Genomic DNA, 21,434 nt, shown 5'->3' on the forward strand with positions numbered 1-21,434 from the left:
CATCTTTTCAAACAAATGGCTCCCTGCACTTTCCTCAACCCATCCCACCATCTGGCATAAAGCCACACTGATGATTCTGCTGCCATAAAAATCACCCCACTCCTCCCATTTCAGGCAGCACCAACCACAAAAAAATATCTATGGCACACACATCACAAATTTCTGTCCATTCATATAAATCATGCATGTAGGCATTTTTTTACTCAATTGATGCAGTTTCTACTGTTTCCTGCTTTATTTCCTTTCACTATTTTCTGTCTTTGATCTCCTCCATTTCTTACATTACCTGAGCAGGTCAGGTTGCCAAATAAAGTGAACATTTCTCAGTGTAAGACAGTTAAGATCCTCCTCCTCACCCCTCTAAACAACACGTGCTTTGTGCTTTTTTTTTTTTTTTTTCTCCAGGCATCAATTTACTATTATAACAGACCATGAAAAAGCTCTTTCAAGATAGTATAGCAGCTACTAAATTGGAGAGGTGCTTATTTATATGAATGGCAAAAAAAATAAAGCAATTTCCCTTTATCTCATAGCCCACATATTAGATGAAACATAACACTTCATAGGGTAGGGGAAAAATTCATGGTTTAATTACAATGTAGCATAAAAGCTTTAGTAGTGGATACCAGAATATTATTGTGACATCTAAACTAGAGTTCTTCACAGACACTGTAAACAGATACTCTAAATTCCCTAAATGATTTGCATTAAAAAGGTTTATACAAAAGCAGTCAGTTATTCAATCTTCAGGATGTCATGACAGGGTGAGACAAACACACATACATCAGTAAGTACAGAGAAATGTTATGCTACATTTTGGACAGTTCAGAACTGAAAGTGCTTCACATCTATAGGATAAGAAATGGCTTCATCTCCTCATCCCTAAATGATGAGAGCAAACAAACAACCCTTTAATAGGTTAAATAAACAGTGCCCCATTTATCCATGCTTATGTAAAGTTTCCAACAATTCAGAAGGTCCATGGTGACATTTACAATCTATATACACTGTAACAAATTGTCAATGAAAACAAGTTCAGGTACTTCTTGGTTCCCAAAAGTTGGAAGCTGCTCTCTGCACTAGAGACAAAAGCTACCTACAACATTCGGTCAGTTTTCTTTACTGCCTCCTTTTTGTGTGTGTGTGTGTTTGTGTAAAAATTAGTCCTCTCAATCCACCTTGAATAAAATCAGTCCCTAAGTCCCGGTCATATTTAACAACTGCTTCATCCCAGTGTTTAAGGCATGTTCATTAGATGTCAGCGTAGGGGTACTGTCAGAAATTAGAATATCACAGGTACTAAGAGTCAGCAGATTTACACAGCAACACCACTCTTTACAATATAATGCAAAACAAATTGTTATGATGGAAATTGTTCCTGAGTTAAAATTTGCTAAATACTGCTAAGCTTAATGTTTTCCTTTTATACCTCTTCCTTTGGAATGTCCTTTCACATCTGCTCTATTGAAAATTAAAAATCACTCTGAAAATACTCTAGATGTCAAAGTGAAAACATTAGCAAAATTCTAATTGTATTGACTTTCCCATGTCTAAATTTGGCCATGATAGTATGCATTTGCAGGGGTTAGTATCACTTAGCTTTTAGCAAGGATATTTTCTAAATGTGAAGATAAAACTTCAGTCCACAATTTTGTGCAAATATCAAGGGAAGATTTTGGTAACAATAATTTACAAATTTCAAGTTCTGTGAAGATATAAAACTGGTAATGTAGATATTTTTCATTTTCTCCTCCTTTAGAATTAAAGGAAAACATTTTTAAATTGCAGGAACACAAGACACCTACAAATATATTCAGCTTCCTAAAAGAGACATTTTGTCTATTCAGGTTATGAAGCATCCATTCCCACAGAATTGTTTCTCAAGTATGTAATCATTGACAGAATTTCCTATTTAAAAAAGCTGGTTTTCACTGAAAAAAGTGGGTAGCTTTAAAAGTAGATTTTTCATTAGATTCAAAATGTGCATTACAATTCTTACAACCCAAATCATCCTGGCTCCAACTCACTAAAGTTCGTACAAACATTTGCTGAAGTCTGAGCATTACATTTAGCAGGAGTTAAAAGAGCAGTAGAAAATCAGAATGACAAAAGGTGTGACTCAAGTCTGTGCTATACCTGCACTTCTGACTCAATTCAACACAAACCCCTCAGAAAGCTGCACTGTCTGGAGTCAAATCCAAAGTTTGATGAAATCCATGAAAACAATGAGCTTTTATGGGATTAGTATTTTAAGTGCTTCATCTGAAGCTCACCGTTTGCAGTGATGTATCATCCATCTCCTATCTTAAATACAAGAAACTGCAGTGATTGCACCTATCAGACTAGGGAATTAATGTTCCTTTATGTATTTTAAAATCTGTCAGCAGTGCAAATTATGAGTTACAGTACGATTAAAAAAAAAAATCTTCCACATTTCTTTCCATTTAAATCCCAGTAGGACAAAAATCAGCAACAACATGCAAAGAAAAAAGGGTGGGAAAGGAATGACTGCTTCCACAGTATGGGAACTTCAAAAATTATATAGTGGTATAGAAACAAAACTCTGAATGAAGTTTGGCCTAGCCCATGTGTCTTTTGCACAAAGGTTAGCTAAAACTTAATTGCTGTGACAATAAAATATAAATAGCAACAATTTATTCACATAATTCTGGATTAGATTGATTTTTTCCTTTAAGAAACTGTATGATCTGTTATCAGCCAGCTGCATGTTTAAGCACAACAATAGAAAATGTAGTACATAAACACCTAAAAATCACAGTCATAAAAAGCAGGCAAGTACATCAGTCTTTTGGTGGCCAAAGCACAATGGATTAGTCTGCCAAACAAGTGTATGTGAATGTCAATTGTGGGCATTAGATTTGTTAAAAATTGTTTCTACTGTCAATAAACAATTTCCTGTATTTTAATACTGTCCTTAAGGAACTGTAAACTGTTTCAAGTAACAGGTAACAGTAAAGGATTTAAATATAGTGGTAAATAGAAAAATCAGGGGTTTAAATTTGCATGTGTGGTGAGTGGGTAATTTGGAACTAATTCATAACTATCCACAAAGAACTCTGACCTTTCTTAGGTAAGACAGTACTGCCATCATTTCTAACACTTGTGACCATTATGATAACACAAGAAAAAAACCCAACATATCAGCCCTGATACATCAATCACATATGCATTCTAAATTACAGCTATTTACATGAAAAATATATATTTAATTAAAAAGCCACTGAAAAACATGGACTTTTAGTCAGGTGCTGCACTTTATGCAAAATGAGGTAATTTGGATGCAAACAAATTAAGTGTAGTAGAGTTCAGGATCCACAGTCTCCATGCTTAAAGTACAGATTGCTGCAGTAAATGGCTTGACTCTTTCTGTATGTTCAGAGCAAGAAATCACTAGATCCAGTTAAATCCTGTTTTATAGTGCTCTTGATGCAACACTGACTAATGTCAGAAGGCTTCCCAGCTCAGTTCTACAACTGGTCTTTCAATAGAAAGAAGGGGAAAAGAAAAAGTGGTTATAAGTTGGTTTCATCCCAAGATGGATCATTCATATTCTTTAAAACTTTTCTAACAAGCTTCTCCAAGTCCTTGCGAGCTCTTTGTTCCTCTTCTAATGATTTCTTCATCTTTTTGTTATCCTGTGTAATAGAGACAGAGATATTACTGGTTGGTTTTGGGGGCTTTTAACAGATCTAACTACACATACACTGTCGTTTACAAACTCTGAAGACTTTTCCCAATAAAACTGATAGTAGCTGTACAAAAGCAAAGCTTCTATTAACTTCACAAGTTACACACAGTTATTTCACACAATGCAACAAAAGCTCCCAAATGGAAACTGAGCTACTTCCTATTTATACTTGGGGAGCCTTTACACAGCAAGTTCTAGTAACAGATGGCCGCTAATCATGAATTCTTCTGCTCAAATCTGATCAATGAGGAGTAGAATATATTTGTTGCTAATGGAGAAGGGAAATGGAGCAGTAAGCAGACTAAATATCCCCTGTAAGAACCTCCTGTGATTTTAACTGGTTTCAATCTCCAAAGAGCTTAAAACTTAATGCAAATCAACTTGCTTCATTAGGAATGTAAATAGTTGAAAGCAGTATCCTGAAAACCCATACATTCTCTGAAAAGTGTTTTGTGACTAGATTTTAAACTAGACTGATGATTTCCAGCAGTCTAAGAGAAGTCTGAATTTCAAGGAACACCATCTTTCCACATGTATATTAACAAGTGAGTTCTCACTGTTTAGTGTCATGAGGCAATATTGAAATAAATGAACAGGACCATAAGGATGACAGGGATCAATCCACAGGAATGCTCACATTGTTTAATCCTGTATAGGTCAAGGGAATAGTAGGGAAGCAACCAGAAGGTAAAATCACATGGAAATAAGGCCCCAAGACAAGTCTTAAGGTTTAACAAACACAGGCCTTCAATCCAAGGGTCCAACTGGACTCCCTTTATCTGTCCTTTACAGACATTTCAGAAAAAAGATGAGATCATAAAACCATGGAATGAGTTGAGTTGGAAGGGACTCATCAAGATCATTAGGTTCATCTCCTGACCTTGCACAGGACACCCCAACAATCACACCATGTGTCTGAAAGCATTGTCCAAATGCTTCCTGAATTCAGACAGGCTTGGTGCTGTGACCTGGACCTGGAGAGCCTGTTCCAGTACCCAACAACCCCCTGAGTGAAAAACCTTTTCCTAATATCCAACCTGAACCCCCCTAACTCATTTCATGCTGTTTCCTCAAGTCCCGACACTGGTCACCAGAGGAGATTGGTACCTGCTCCTCCTCTTGCCCTCACAAGAACTTGTAGACCACAATAAGGCCTCCTCTCAGCCTCCTCCAGGCTGAACAGACCAAGTGACCTCAGCCCATATGGCTTCCCCTGAAGGCCCTTCACCATCCTCATGGCCTCCTTTGGACATTCTAACAGTTCAATGTCTTTCTTTTATCATGGCACCCAAAACTGCCCCCAGCACTCGAGGTGAGGCCGCCCCAGCTCAGGGCAGAGCAGGACAATCCCCTCCCTTGCCCAGCTGGCCATGCTGCCCCTGATGCCCCCAGGACAGGGTTGGCTCTCCTGGCTGTCAGGGCACTGCTGGCTCATATTCAACTTGCCATTGACCAGGACCCCCAGATCTCTCCATGGCACTGCTCTGCAGCTTCTTGTTCTCTAGTCTGTACACACAACAATGGTCTGTCACCTCATTAACTGCATTCCCTCCTCAAGTCTGTTAAAAAACTTAATTATTGGGAAAGTTCATTATTTTATGTAGGAACTGATTTAAGTTAAGTCTGCCAATTCAGGACCAGCTCAAGTGTATTGCCTGTGGAACAGCAGCTATGAATAAATGATGGAAGCTGCCCTAGGAAGGATCCCACTGGTGTCTACACCAGCCAGGACACCATGTACTCCCAGAGAGCCTTTATCCAAAAAGCCCCTGCCAGCTCAGAGATTATTTCTGCCCCTTCTTTGGTTGGCAGCATCAGTGCAGTGGACCAATAAATGCTTTTAAGAAGAGATTCCTGAATTCCTGATATGTTAGAAAATTAAATCAGGCTTTAATATGTTTTAGCTTGGAAGATGTAAGATTCTGAAGAACATCTATTTGGAAAGGCACCAGAAAAGAGAGAGCTGTTGCATGAAGCTCAGGAGAAGGTGACTTTTTATTTAAGGGTCATGGAGCTGTGCAGAGCTTCAGTGAGGCTGCACATTTATTCTCTGTACAAAAGCAGGAGGCCAGCAGGACTATTAGTGGGCTCTTATTATTGCTTTTATTATATGAATTGTATTTTTTAAAAGACTGCCAAATTCAGCTCTAACCTGGGATACTCATTCTTTATATGCTGAACCCAGCAAATCTAAGTATGCAACACATCAACTGTCCTGTTTCAAGGAACATGCATGACATCCTTAGAAATACTAGGCATGGTTACAGATGGCAAAAAAAAATTCACATTTATAGTCCCAGGCCTGAAGAAATTTGAACACAAATCCTATTTACATTAATTTACATTTACACAAGAAATTTTATCCAACTTCTGGTGTCAGAGTGGTAAGCAAATTCACACCTTGCATAGTGAGGAAAATGCAATGCTTCTTTTCACCTATACATTAAGCCAAGTCTACCTGCAGCACCATTAACATGGTTAAAACAGGCTATGCCCTGATAAAGTGATATTTTTATTTAATCATGGTGGATATTTAGAACAAGTGACAAAAAAAGCACCCAGAGCTATTGTGAAGCTCTCATTAAAAAAAACCCAACATGTGACAGGCACTGGAAAGGACTCTTGTCTCTAGAAATGAGCAGTTTTAAGAACTGATCCATAGAGGTGTCCAGGTAACTTTAGGACTGTATAATTTTAGAACTATAAATATCTGCTTCTATTTAGGCCTTTATTAGTGTTCTCGAGCAACTGTGATATCTCAGCCTCTGTAATCTTACTTTGCTGGTGATACAGCACAACTGAATTTGCTTAACACCTTCACCATTTCAGAAACTGCAATATCCAAAACCAGCTTAGTAATTCACTTCACAGAAGCAATCCTCAATGCTGTTCTCAAAAGACTGATAACAACATCAGGGAGTGCATTTTTGGCAAATGATATTTTACTTTTAAAAGAAAATCTAGTCCAAAATTCAAGCTCATGACTGTCAAAGTGAACTTGCAAGCCATATTTAGTTTTATAACAAGCCTTCCATCTTTTCTTTCTCCATGTTGCTATAAATGTAGCAAGTTACCAACCTGTCTTAACTCCTGTACTTCATCCTTTAATGCATATACTGTGTCAACAAGGCTTCTAAAATGAAAAAAAAGAAGATAATCTGTAACAACAGTTTTCAGAAATACACATCTAAATCTATTATTAGACAAAACTGTTTAATGAAATGCAATTAAATAAAAAACACCCCACACCTAATAGCTGATTTCAGACCTGTGTTAAAAAAAAAAAACAACTGTCTGTAATCCTTATTTATATTCAGTAAGGCAAGGACTTGTTACCAGCTTCTGTGACAAGAAACACCTGCCAAGCATTTATGGACCTCTGCTGGTTTCTGTATTAAAGCTTCCTAGAACAGAAGTTTAGTTTCACTTCCAACATACACTTTACCAAGAAAGTTGAATGACACCACAGGCTAACTAGAAGGATAACACAAATTTAACACTGAAATCTGACAGCACTTGGAAAAACTATTTGTAAGTGAAGCACATCACTTCTTGGCATGGTTGGAATAGCTTGCACAGCATATACAAAGAACCAGACATTTAAATGAAGGCCAGCTGCACGGAGAGGACTGGCAGCGTACTCCAAACAGTTCTATTCCAACTGCAAACACACCACACACCCCCTGCTATAATGGGAGACACGAGGAGGAAGAGTGCAAAGTTTACTACTTTAATTCATCATTCATTAAACATTTTCTTACTTCTCTTCTATAACAGTCTGACCATTACTTTTAGTTTCTTCTACAATAATTTTTTCTTCTTCTGGAAGCAGAACTTGAGGAGCTGATTCTTTACGGGAACCTGTTGTAAAAATAAATTACAAAGTGAGCAACTCACAAATATCCCTGAGGCATTTTAAAGATTATTCTTTCATTCACCGCATGATACACCCCCATGACCAAGGTATACCACTTTCCATTTCCCCCTTCCCTCTACACATGAGTTACTAGCACATTTTTTACTTTTGAAACAACAAAAGGTTGTGTGACACCCCTACCCCACTGGTGACATAACTCCCGAGTCACTGATGGGGATGTTACACTGTTCAAGGAACAGTGCACTATTCAACCATCAGTAAAAGCTGTGCAAATTCCCCACTGCAGACTGAGAAAGACATAGCTGTGTTTAAATAACAGCTTTAAGTGTCAAGGACAGATTCTGATCTCACACTGATACAAATCCGAGATATAATTCTGCTCTAAACCCACGACTCTGTCAGTACGGAGCAGAAGAGTGGTATCAAATGACACAGCAATTAAAGAAAAATAAGTAAAAACTGTTTTCCCCAAAACACTGTAAGCATCCCACTTTGTGTGTGCACACATATACATGCAAACACTGTTACAGAGAACCTTTTAGTCCTACAATACATTCCTACCAAATGACACACACTCTTTGTATTTAATATGTGTTTTAAAAAGCACTTCATGGTTTGATGATAAAAACTCAAACATTCCAACATCTTCAGAACTTTTTCCACATATTACAATTTATAACACCAAGACAAAACATATAGATCATAAAAATGTAGTTCTGACTAGAAGAGCTACAACTCAGAAATGTGCATCCACCCATAATTCTATAAACATTATTCAATTGGGCTGCAACAAATTACAAAGTTTTTTTTAAGAAGGTCTATAAATAAATTGGTGTCTAAGCATTTGTTCAGAATTCAAACACTGCAGATAAAGCACTGAAGTTCTTACATTTTTTAATTAAGACATTGGTTTTAACAAACAAGGTACACCTGTCACAAATTCACTGTAGTGAACTTCCATTAAGCAGGAATTTCTCAAGTCTCATACAGTTGAAACTGATAATTTGGTACTACAGAGCACTTGACTGCCCAGAGAAATCAGTTGCTGAACAGCTGCTTTGTGCTAGCAGCACTTTTCTTTTAAGGTTCATGGTAAAATACAAAATATAAACAAATAAGCAAAAATGTTAAATAAATCACAATCAAGGCAAAATATTAACTTCCCAAACAGCTGCAGTCTTGAGTTCTGAACAGTGAGCTTGTAGGGATCCTATCTTAGCTGCACATGTTTAGCTATTTAAATTATTTTAGCAAACAATGACAAATGTCTTTAATGCAGAAAAAAGTTTCCTTAAGCTTACAGTAAAGATCTAATGTATCAGTAATGTGATTGTCAAAATTATATAGACTAAAGAGAACAGCAGATTTGAGAAAGAATCTTGTCCTCAAAAGCTGTAAATTCTTCTTACGGAGCGAAGAAATCTTTTAAGGGTTAATACATTTCCACTTATTTTCCAGGAGGAACAACCTATAAAACAAACACATCCAAATTCTGTAGGGAGCTCAAGGACACTTCCCTGTGTGTGCTGTCAGTCTCTGTAAAAAGCTCTCTTATGTTTATTTCAGTTAATTGCTTACTGCTCTGCTTTATTAGCCTGGCAGCTAACACAGAACTGAATTAAATGTTGTATTAGGAATTAGTTGGCAGCAGCTGCTACCAGATCACTGCATTTTGGGTCTCTGTACTGATGTGGAGCACACCTCAGCCCAGCACAGGCCAAGGGGACCCTGACCAAGGGGAGAGAACTGGCACAGGTTTCTCACCCGTGACTCCATCACCCAAATGGAGCACACGTTTTTCCCTTTGTACAGAGCTGCATCCAGCTGCCAGCCTGGGCAGGGCAATGGGTCCTTGCAAAGCACAAATAGCAGAGAGGAGACAGCTTGACAACAACAATGTGCCAGCTGTTCAGTTATACACACACATGCATGTGAAGCAGATGTTACAGCAGCACATCCTGATGGAAGTACAGCAGAGCACAGCACACAACACTGCACAGACACACAAAGCACTTCACCAACATTATTATACACAAGGAGACCTCAGGCTACACAAACACACCCAATGGAACACTGCTGCTGCCAACACTGACCTTCCTGTGCCACAGGACACACTGTGGAACACAAGTTCCACACCTGACTTCACTGCTCCAATACCCTTGGTCATACAAACCCTTATTTGTATGTCAGAACTCTTGCTGCTCTTATGGCTCATACTTTTGTAAAAACCCCCACACTTTCTCTCCCTGATCATGGTTTGGGTTTTGTGAGCTTTGGAGGGTTTTTCTTTATTGTAGATTTTTTTCCTAAACCCCACAAGCACATGCTGAGTATCAAAGGTACAAACACACAACACATTAATCCTGCCACAAAGGACCCAGTCATCAAATGAGTACATGCACAGTAACATCAGACATGAGGTGTCAAGTTCTAAAGGCAAAAAAATGCTATTTCTGAATAATGCTTTTCTGCATCATTTATGCCAGGAGCTTTTTTTTTTGGAAGTAACTTCAATCTGGAAGTAACTTCAAGCAGAGTCATCACTGGCACTCAGCAATACCCCCTAAATTCCACCTTGTACCATCATGAAGTTCTTCAGGCCTACCCCCTACACAACCATTTCCCTCTACAAAAGCTACAGCTTTAGACATGAAGAGAGGATTGTGTTACAGTACAGTGGGCACTTCCCACTGAATTAATACTGACAGGACAGTCTGGGAAGTTCGTACAGCTCAGATAATCCTGAACACCTTTGAGACATACTCCACATTTTCATGAAATAGGGTGGAAGAATCAAGTTACTTAAGTTTGCCATATCTGCTATTCCTCAATTCTAAGCACCCAAGTTTGACACTGAATTTCATTACAAGACACTATTCCAAGTCAAAAAGGCCAAATGACTGTATTTAAATTGACCTCAACTGCCCAATTCAACTTGAGACAACATAACCACAAGTTACTAGTCAGTTAGTTTGTAGGGGTTTTTCACGTGAGGATTTGTTGTTGTTTTGGACTAGTTTGGGTTTGGGGGTTGGTTTGTTTAATTTTTTTGGTTTTTTAAAGATGGACACCCTGCACCCCAAGCTACACAAAACAGGGTTTCATTTGATTTGGGTTTTTTTTTTGGAGGGGGTGGGTATTGAAGGAAGTAAGGGGAGGAGAAACTATGTTTGACAAACCCAAACCATTATTTCAAGATTAGCAAGCAAATACCAAGGCCAAGTAAGTTGCCATAACTTCTCAATAGGAAACTCTTAAAACCAGGGTCTTGGAAGAATGACCCCACTGTTCAGAAGTTTGTTGAGTAATTAAAGCAAATAACTGACCACTACAATCATGAGTCAATTAAGTTTCCATAAATTAAATTCCATGACAAAAAATAAAGCTATCTATTCAATATCAATACTTCTCAGCACTAGAGTGGAGAATAAAGAACTACAATGCTTTTTGACAAAACCATACCCTCAATTATAGGTTTAGCAAATTTAGCCTCCAGAGTAAAGCCAGCAACAACACAGCCCACCTGACAATAAGAGCAGGGCTACAGGCCTACATAATGTGGTAGAACAGGTGAAATACAAGAACAGGCCTGTGAGGAACAGCCCCCTGCTTTTGGTTTTCAGTGTCTGATCCCCTTTCCAGCTAAATCAATCAGTCCAAAACAAGCAAGCAGTTCTGAGCATTTCTATAAATAAGGAAAGCTGGAACCTGTTTGGGTATTTCCATGGTTGAAAGACTTCATAACAAAAGTTCAGCTTACACCTGCCTAAAACAGGTAGAGTGTTACTGGAGTATGGTCTTAACACCAAACCAGGAAGGGACTACAGCAGAGACTGAATGTCACAGAGGTTCTCACTGATGTCTGTTTGCAATCCTAACTCAGAGCCTCAGCCTTTCATTCACTCTCCCCCAAAAGGAGCATGACATCTTACAAAATGGTTGACACAGGGTCAACCCCCCTGCCATGGGCAGAGACACCTTCCCCTAGACCAGGCTGCCCAAAGCCCCATCCAAACAGGCCTGAGCACTCCCAGGGATGGGGCATTCACAATTTCTCTGGGCACCATGCAATTTTTATACAGCACCATCCTGGCTCCTGACAGAAGCCAGGCTTCAGAAAAATAGCTGTAAACAGCCTGGTCCTTTGTTTTGAATCATTTAGCAGACAAATATGAAGGCAGTTTAGAATTTTGGCAGGAGGGAAGTAAGAAAAGAGGGATGAAATTCAGAAACCTTTCTGCTTTAACTGGATATTAAATCTCTGCCTATGTCCAAAGACCATGTCTGTCAGGAAACATTTAAGCAAAGAGAAAAATGGAGGTGGTTATTCACATTATCTGCTAAAGCAGCTAATTTCAGGGCATCAGTTAAAAGACAGCTCTCCCCGGTCAACCAAGAACAGCTTCCTCCAGCTGGTGAAAGGGAGGAGAAGGCTCATAGAAGACTATGAGTGTCCTAATTTAAGGTATGGAAGTGAGATGAGTGGGCATGGTGGTAATTTCAAGAAGTGCACAGCATTATCTGAGGCCATGAGCAAAGGCTCTGTTGCACAGCTTTTAAGTATTGCTGTTTTCTTCACTGCTTCATACCTTTCCTGTGATTAGGAGAGGTAAGTAGGGGAACAAGGCAGGGATAAAGGCCAAAAGTTTGAAATGGTACTTGTGAATATACACATCTGTTTTTCACCAACTTCACAAGCTAAGAAGCTCTCAGAAATTGAGTTTACTTGAGTTTCAATGACAGGAGTGTGACTTGCCACTGAAAACAAGTTTGTGCATACAGAACTGTTTAGATCTACCATTAACACTGGCATGTACAGACACGTACATTTCCTAGTGAAGCAAATGTTAGACAAAAAAATTACTTGTCATTTTAAAATATTTAGTGTGTCACTGCATTTGCTATATTAAATATGTTAAAGCAGATGAGCAGACCTGACAAATTAACCTTCTCTTTCTTAATAAATTTTTCATGAGGTCCTAATACAAACAATTCTAAAAATGCTCCTCCCTAGATTCTGCAGGTGTTGAGATTTAAAAATTGGAAAAATCTGTGCTACAGATCTGCCAAAATCAAGAGTATCCTTTACTCTCTTTGTAAAGAAAACACAAATCAGAAGCCAAATATCAGCTAAAATTTAGTTCACTGTGTAACATACACCATAGTTTTCAAATTCTTGGGAATTATAAAAAAGGTTTGGGCATGAAGTTGTTTTGTCTTTTTTTTAACTAATAGAGATCACAAACAGGAATAAAACCCCACATGACTCAGATGACTGATTCAGGCAATTTACAGCAAAATGCTTAGATGAGTATAATGGAAACAATCAAGGTGGACCAAAGTACAACTTCATATGTAAGCGTTACTCATGTAAGAACAGAATGGTTTGAGAAGACAGATACACCATCTGAAGACATGGGAGATCCCTGAGACAACATTTGCAAAGAGCTTCTCCACTAAACTGCCTGTATTTCACTAACCAATGCAAAAACTTCCAAGCCCATGGCTGCAGGACTAGAGCTGCTACAATCATAGCAAAACAAAGTTATGACCTTTTAATAGAGAGGGGCGGTTATTAAATTTGTTCTGATGTAAACATTTTAGCACATATATTACCTTACTGATTTGTTTAAATTCACTCATATGTATGCAACTTTTAAGCAGAAACACTACAAATAACTCTTGCTTTTAAAATAAAAATGTTGTCATATTAAATCACGAAAACACAAAAATGTTGTCATATTAAATCATGAAACCACATTATATACACCCTTAGTATATTAATAACATTTCTTTCTGGCAATAGGACCTGCAGAAGTAGATTTTAGACTGTTCCAACAGTTCAGCCCAAGCTTCTACTGAGAATATACCAACAAAAAAAGACCCCACAAAAAAAACCAACAACAAAAAACCGCACACCAAAAAAAACCAACCAACCAAAAAAAAAAAAAAAAAAAGAAACAAAAACTAAAAGGACCAAAATAAACTCAATTTAACAGGAGAGGAAGGCAACAGAAAAACAATCTATAGATGGCAATGTCTCTGAAATTATTTTTACAAAAAAGGGGATATAGAAGAATACATACTTCCCATTACACTGAATTTCCTGTAGATGCGAACGACATTAAACAAAGATTACACACTTATGTCAAAAAAGGTTTTTCACGTCAGCATTTGATTCCTCTGGGAAGAAGGGAGGAAGAGAAAGCAGGCATAGGGAGAAGAGGATGTGTTAAGTTACAAGTTCTGATGTCCTTTCCCCCTGTGTAATAATTAAATATTAAAGTCACAGTCTAGCAAATGCAAAATTTATTTCAACTGTACATAACAGATGTCCTTTTCATATAAAACAAAACACTTAATTGATATATGCAACCACAAACAATATGCATTACTGTACAGTACAATGAAACATTCAGATATACATCCATTTTGCATTTTCCAAAGGCAGTCACCTACTAAAGATGGCTTCTCTCATTCACAAATGAAGTGCACAATATATATTACTCTTTCTATGTTTTACGTCACTATATACACATTACTGTGTTTTGGCAAGATTATGCAAAACACCCAATCAATACTGGCTGGCTTCAGCTTATGGTAAGTACTAATTGATATGGGAACACTGCATAAGCCATGAGAAGAGGGCCTGACAATGGCTTGAACCTACCTTCCAATTCAGGTTCTCCATCCTTCCAGTGTATTTGTAACTGTACACATACAATTTACAGAATTGCATAAACATAAGGTACTGTTATTACCATGACTAAAGTTCCACAAAAATAGAAACACTGAACCTTTGGACTGAATACCATCATTTCCACATTTATCCTTTTTTTGTTTCAAACATTTTGAATTAATACTCCTGATCAGTTCACAATAGTTTACAGCCTGTAACATTGAAGATGTAGAATGGTTTTAAATGTGCTGTGATGTTAATATGAGAATACACAATATGAGAGATCCTAATTATGATAGTACCTAATGACATAAATGCTACAATAATTAAAGGTGGTAAACTGTCAAAGCTTTGGTGCATAAAAAGTCAAAATCCTCAGATCTGGATAACAAAACTTTCTGTGTGATAAGGTAAGTTCAAGTGCAACAACTGTATTACAAACTCATATTTACACTACATAACATGAAACAGACATAAAAGAATTATCATTTATCCAGTGCAGAAAACATTATTCAACTAGAACACCACATCATAAGAAACAGGGCAAAAAACAATCCGTACTTTCCATATATGTTAAAAAAACAAAACAAAAAAACTGACTGAAAAGAAGAAAGGAGTGAAGTGGGTTACAAATATGCTGTGAAATGATATGGAGCAGATATACTTATCTCATTTCTCTAAGCAAGACTCCTCCATTTACAAAAGGTTCAACCTACACAAGTTCCTGGTCATTAGATTAATATATGACCAGCAGTAAAATGCACCCCTGAAAACCCTCCTTGGTAAACACTACTGCTTTTGTTAGTCACATTACAGAATGCCAGCAACAGTGAGAGAGGATAAAGCAGGGGATCAAACAAGACTGAAGGCAAATTGAAGACATGAAATGCCTTGAAACATCTTCTCCACACTGACCACGTTCTGGAATCATGCATGCCTAGCAATTGCAACTTTCTGATCATGTGACCTGCAGAGAGGTATTGATTACCTTTTAAACAGTGTGATCAAGTTGCCAGGCTGCAGGTAAATTTCATCACAATTACTCTGAACTTGTTCATAGAGTAGTACCTGAACACTGGATAGCATGCTTCTGTGAAAAGTGATAAGGGTGTTGCACTTGGGAGCTCTGGCAAAACTGAGAACTGTTTCTGTCCTTTCATCACTTTCACCACACTTTTCCCTAATGCTTACAAAGATTTGGAAAACATGCCATTTTTGTTTTGATGCCAATTACTTTAACAACAAGTCAGAGCACACGCACACAGATCACCCCAGCAGTGCCCCAGGTGCAGGTTTGAGACCTTCAGCTGTGCACAGCATGTCACAGTTCTCTGAAAAAGCCAACGTGACTGTAAGTGAAGAGCTGCTGCTGAAAACAAACCTGCTTATGAGAGAAGTTACAAGACACAATAAAATCTGTCACAGACATGCTCCAAACAGTACAACCCAAAAGCCAAGCATTCTATTATTCAGAACTTCAAGCAAGCCAATTTGATCACAGTTGTACCTAGAGTTTCAGATGCTGAACACTGGAGCCTCCATCAGGGGAATCATTTTCCTCTCGTCTTTTCAAGAAGAATGGTCAATTGAGAGTTGACAGTTGGGTATTTTAACAGGCAAGTAAACATCTAAACCCTGCTTTCTGCCACACTACTGCACACAGTAAAGTGACAGTATGACCACAGGTAACATGAGAGTACCAAAACACTGCATGTAATGAGCATGGACTGCCAGGTTTTCATGACAATTGCTGGACTGGGGTGGGAAAAGAGCAGCAAGGTCCTTCATATAAACGTTTTAAGCAATGAGCAAAAGACAGCAGTATAAAACCAGAAATTTTTATGGATTAGCAAATGCTCTTCCAAACAAACAGGCCAGATATGTGAGTATCTGAATGATTTTACAGCTCTTGTACTGCTTATTCTTAAGCTGCATTTCACTTACTCTACCAGCTATGTATTTTGTTAATAATACGTAGAAAATCCAACCACTACCACTAAGGTATTTCCATATAGCTGGCACTCAGCTCTCAAACCAGTATGGCTTCAGTACAAAATATAAAAATGTGCTTATCCAAAATAAAAACAAAACAAAGGACCTGTTACTACACTGACCAAGTCAAAAGAAAAAAAAGACCATTCAGAGCTACAAATTAACATCTGTCAGTTTAAAAAACCCTCAAGAAGTATCATCCTTAACAGGATATACACTTTTTAGAATGACTTTTTTGTACGTGTACTGAATTGACAATAGAGCCTTCCACCAGGTATAACTGAAGTTTCAGGAGCTCCCTCAGAAGTTGTTAAAATATCACATTAAAGAGACAAGGAACAGCAAGAAAACATCTAAGAAAAGCAGGCTGTGATACAACAAGCATTTGTTAAGAAAAAGCTCAGAAGTGCATTAGTTCTGGTGAGAGATATATGAGCAACAGCTCTTACGAGATGTAGACCCCATTCTGTAACTATGGGCTGTCCATATACTGTCATAGTCAGAGTCTTCTGAGAGGTCTGAAGGCTCCAAACGAGAAAGGCTACTGCGACGACCCAAGGAGTCTAGACTTGATTGGTCATCATCAGCCAAGACGTGATTATGCATCAGGTCAGTGCCTTGCCATGCTAAGGATGTATAGGTGAAATGAAATGGTGGATGTGGATAGGCAGAGGTGGGATGAGGAGGAGAACGTAAGGAATAGCCACAACCAAACACATGAAATAAAAGCAAAAAGGTGATGGGAAGAGAAGGAAAAGAGAAAATATTGTTAAAAAGGCACCAAAGTTGGTTTTTTCTTTTTTTTTTTTTCAAATTTGTTTGGGGTTTAGGTATAAATTACACTCAGCACATAATGTTTGAACGGTTACAATACAATTTTGAAGTGGTTTTTAAGTTTCTAGGCAGTCTCAGTTGAGAATTTTGAGTAACAAAATATTGTTTGAAAGTAGAATTTTTGAAGAGGAAGTCAGGTTCTTTTGAAATACAGAGTCAGTTCTGGTCTGGGGAGGATTTGTCTGGGCACAGAGCAGTAAACAAACACAGTAAGCCAGCATGATCCAGCACCAATGTGAAAAGCAACAGCCCCTTCCCCATCACGTATCTGTACCTCATCCTTTCCCTCCCTTGCAATGACACAGTCTTTTGTACAGCTGCTTCATGAGCCAGGTCAGGAAACAGCTTCAGATGAAAACATCTTTTGCAGGGTTAGTTTTTTCAAGCAGGTAATTTTCCCACCAGCTCACAACACAGCCAACAGAAGTGCTTGTGTCACCACTGTGAAGAGGAAAATGAAGGGGGAAAAAAGAAAAGCAAAGGTTCTCATGCAGAGCAGGGCTGCTGATTACTAAATCAGCAGCAACACCTTGCACCCATTGAAGGAGACTGTCAAAGCACATTTTTTTCTGTGCCCATACCCCTTGTTATTTGTTAAACCACATGGCAAATTAACTCACAGAAAAACATGGCCAAGAGCCTAACAGTGACACAGCCTAGCCCATTCTGACCCCTCACACACCTCTTCCTACATGCCTGAGTCCATCCCCCCCAGTTAAATATTTTTAGATTTCTAGGGTCATTGGTCAAACATAGTAAGGACAGGTTTTTCAATTTTTCAAGGCCTGGCAATATCCAAGGATTGAAGCCATCTAAGTGGCCATGTTATAAGCCACCATGATATTGCAGAGGATTTTAAGTCTTCATTTGAAGCAGAAATGCAAAATAAGCTCAGTGTACAAAAAGCACGAGAAAGTTAGACTCTGCTCTTTCATTTCTATCTACATACCCAAATTAAATCCCACCTTTTCCCACCTAAAAAAACTGATAAAAAGCTGCTTTGCTACCTCTAATACCACACCTTACCAGTTTGCACTGATGCCATAGCTCTGCTGTACTGACACTGCCAAAAGCAGCAGATTAAGGTGCAGTAGGGGAATTACCCAGTGAGTGCTGTCAGGGACAGGCAGAATATTAAGAATGGAGTATGTAAAAACCAGCATACCTCACAGATGAGAGGCAACTCTCTCATTCTATTATTCTACACTGACTACTGCTCCAACAGAAGCAATTTCAGCTTTATAGGTTCTTCCCCCATTTCCAATTCCAGTTTACAAATGGACCTTCTGAAACCTAGTCTTAGGTGACAACACTATGCTTTCCAAACAGCAGCTGTGTGCCTAATCAATAAAAATTGTTTCTTGCTGCAATTAAGAGCAAATAAAAGAGCTGACTTCTGATGTATGCAATGATACCCACAGCACTATGTATATTTCTTAAATATACATAGAGAGGAAAAATAGGCAAGCAAAAAAAATCATATCCACTTCATATCTGCACACACACACTACTGTGCAAGTGCAAATGTTTTCCCAACCATTTCTTGTCACATTATCCTTGGAAATAACAGAACACAGTTGAGGTGTTTAAACAGCAATCATCTCATTTGATTTTGTTTGGAACAACAGCATATCTTCAGAACTTTGAACTCATTCATTCCCTTTATCCAATTAAACACACTACTGTAATGACTGTAGAACTATAAAGAGATTAGTATTTAAAAAACAGTAGTAGTAGCTGATTTCATGATCTTGGAGATCTACAGTTCATTAAGACCCAAAGATTAAAATTAGGGCTTTTGTTGTTATTTGAGAAGTTTTTACAGTCTAATATAATTACCATATTCCCATAGTAAGTTACATAGGAATACAAAGTAGCTGTATTTTTTTCAAGGTGGCAATAGCAAATAAACGTGTATTAGGAAAATTCAATGACTAAGTCTGCAATTGTGTTTCAAGACTTCAACTGTCAGCACGAAGTGCTTTTGCTTGGAAGCAAAACAGGCCTAGAGCACTGTAGGCAGCAGTGAGAGTGATTAATGTTGCAAAATTTAAACATCTTTAGTGGACAAGAAGTTATGATGTTCAGCCTTCTAGTTCCAGCAAAACCAGCCAAGTACCTCAAATTCATTATACTGTGTTCCAAGGATCTCCAAATTAAATTTGTATTCAACAGTGCAAAAAGGAACAAAGGCAACAGCATTTTCTCCTTCCTTGTGTAAATGGAACACATGCTGGTGGACTCCCCTGCTTTGAGCAATGTTTTACTTACAATACAGAGGAACTCCACATGGCAACCTTGATTTGGATTAAATGAAGTAGGACCCCAGAGGCACGTTACAGGCTTTCAATATGCTAGGTATTGATCTGAGAAACTAAAAATGGCTTTAAGCAACACACATCTGAGAACAATTTCTCCTGAAATTATGAGACGGGATTAAAGTTTGTAGTTAATACTAAAAACAACTAGTGACAATAAAATTAAAGAAGTTTTTATCGGCCTAGGTTACTTTTCCATGGACAAAGCCTTTGCTGAACAGAAGACAACAAAAATACAGTCCTACAAAATTACAATGACTTCATCATTCCTCCTACTTACCAGCTTCTTGAAATTTATCCAAAAGTATACTGATTAGCTGTTATATTCAGTTCAGACATCTCTTATTCATTGGTAAAGCTTTAGTAAAATTTTAAACCATGACAAGTAGCTACATTTAGGTTTTTGTTGTTTTTGATTGTTTCAAAATACTGAAAAAATTATAGCCTCTAACCATGGTCCTTGGCATCCAATACATAAACACCTGACATTGATGTTAAACCAGAAACAGGTTATTATTATTTGCAGGTCCAACTTACTATTTGCAAAGGCCTGAGAATATACAGAATTCTCTTTTGCAAACTATTTTATTGATGTTTTAGCTAGAAAGTACTGAAATAGGTAGAAATGGCTAACTTACTTGAATTTAATGTCTGACGTGTTTTGGCACTTGTGCAATATGCTTCAATGACTTTAAGAATTTGAGCATCTTCTTCTAAAGCAGCTGTACCTAGAATCAATGGGAAAAACAGAATTTTAAACATGGGCATGTTTCTTAATATAGAAAAGCCTTTGTAAATAAGTACAGTTCAGCTGAGTCCAAAGTTCAGCCTAATCAACCATTGAAAATTGTTTTAATCATACCATTTTAAAAATCAAACTTCAATGAACAAAAGTAACAGTCTAAAAAGACAAATACTATTATGAAATGCTTAGAAATAACTCAATTCAGAGTAACCACCCACACATTCAAGAAATTTTCTGAGCATCTGATATTGTACAGAATGTGTTTTGAAGTGTGAGGACTCTCATTCTAATCCAGTCATTTTACTGAAAAACCCCTATATATATATATATATATATATAAAATCATATTTACCCCCCTAACAGCACACAACTGAAAACAGAACTCAGAATTCACAGCATAACTTCAGTGCAGCATGGAGAAGGGAACATGCTGCTATCATGTACATATATCTGTGAAAAGTGACAACTCTAAACTATTCAGACTTCAACAGAAATAGCACTACTGAACAAATTTAACTGTTCAAGCTTAACATGGCAACATTTTCCAAAAGGTAAAGCTCACAGTGAATCTCATTGGGTGACTCAGTAAAAATAGTGTCAAATTGTTCGCTGACAATAGAGTGAACCTCTACCTCTACCATTATTACTTTAGATTAAAACAGAAGTCTACGTGCAATAAAAGTCAATTTGTTGTTTTAAAAGCATTTTTCCTCTTTTCCCCTGTGAAATAACTAGGTTTGAAGATTTCCTGCTTCATGAATATGAGGAGCCTTCAACATCAAAATGCAGTTGGATTCTCTGCCAGCCAATGCATCCTGTTGGGTTTTGTGATTTATTATCACCAGAACAAAGCCAACTTTCCAAACATTTGTTGGGACAAGCTAGCTACTGCAGAAATTATCTTGACCCAATATAATTTTCCTACAGCTTAAGAGATGCAAGAACTCTAAAGTATGGGTTATCCCTCTTTCAAGGCAGGAAAAATAATTGGATTTTGTAGTTACAATGCAGCACCATATAATTACAGTAGCAGGGCAAATACTACACTTCTGAAATAGCATTTTGAGGGCAGTCAGTTGAAACATCTCAGTTCTTTTGTCTGTTGAAATGCTAATTTGACACAGCAGTTCTCAAAACATAGCCCATAAATCCTCTGGATTCCTCACAAGAGAAGTAACAAAACCCAGACCTCTTTACTAATGCTTTAAGTTTGACAGAAATAGGAAACTTTTATAGTTCCACAAAAAAAAGTTGAGAAAGTTGAAGAAACACTAACAGAA

General features: G+C 37.7%; 1 protein-coding gene across 7 annotated transcripts in view; it reads right to left on the bottom strand.

The window, feature by feature from the left end:
- Nucleotides 1-568: 568 nt before the first annotated feature.
- Nucleotides 569-21,434, bottom strand: part of ARHGEF7 (Rho guanine nucleotide exchange factor 7) — a 116,381-nt gene continuing 95,515 nt past the window's right edge. For 4 of the 7 annotated variants that reach the window (XM_063149951.1, XM_063149947.1, XM_063149953.1 and 1 more), the window contains 5 exons: nucleotides 20,048-20,137; nucleotides 16,707-16,883; nucleotides 7,471-7,570; nucleotides 6,788-6,842; nucleotides 569-3,656 (listed from right to left, as the gene is read on the bottom strand). In XM_063149951.1, the coding sequence (XP_063006021.1) occupies nucleotides 3,534-3,656; nucleotides 6,788-6,842; nucleotides 7,471-7,570; nucleotides 16,707-16,883; nucleotides 20,048-20,137 (545 nt within the window). In that variant the 3' untranslated portion in view covers nucleotides 569-3,533. The remainder of the gene's footprint in view (nucleotides 3,657-6,787; nucleotides 6,843-7,470; nucleotides 7,571-16,706; nucleotides 16,884-20,047; nucleotides 20,138-21,434) is intronic. The other 3 variants (XM_063149949.1, XM_063149950.1, XM_063149948.1) reach the window with 3 other exon arrangements.

This window comes from Melospiza melodia, chromosome 2 (genome assembly GCF_035770615.1).
Source record: "Melospiza melodia melodia isolate bMelMel2 chromosome 2, bMelMel2.pri, whole genome shotgun sequence".
In the NCBI taxonomy this organism is placed as follows: Eukaryota; Metazoa; Chordata; class Aves; order Passeriformes; family Passerellidae; genus Melospiza; species Melospiza melodia.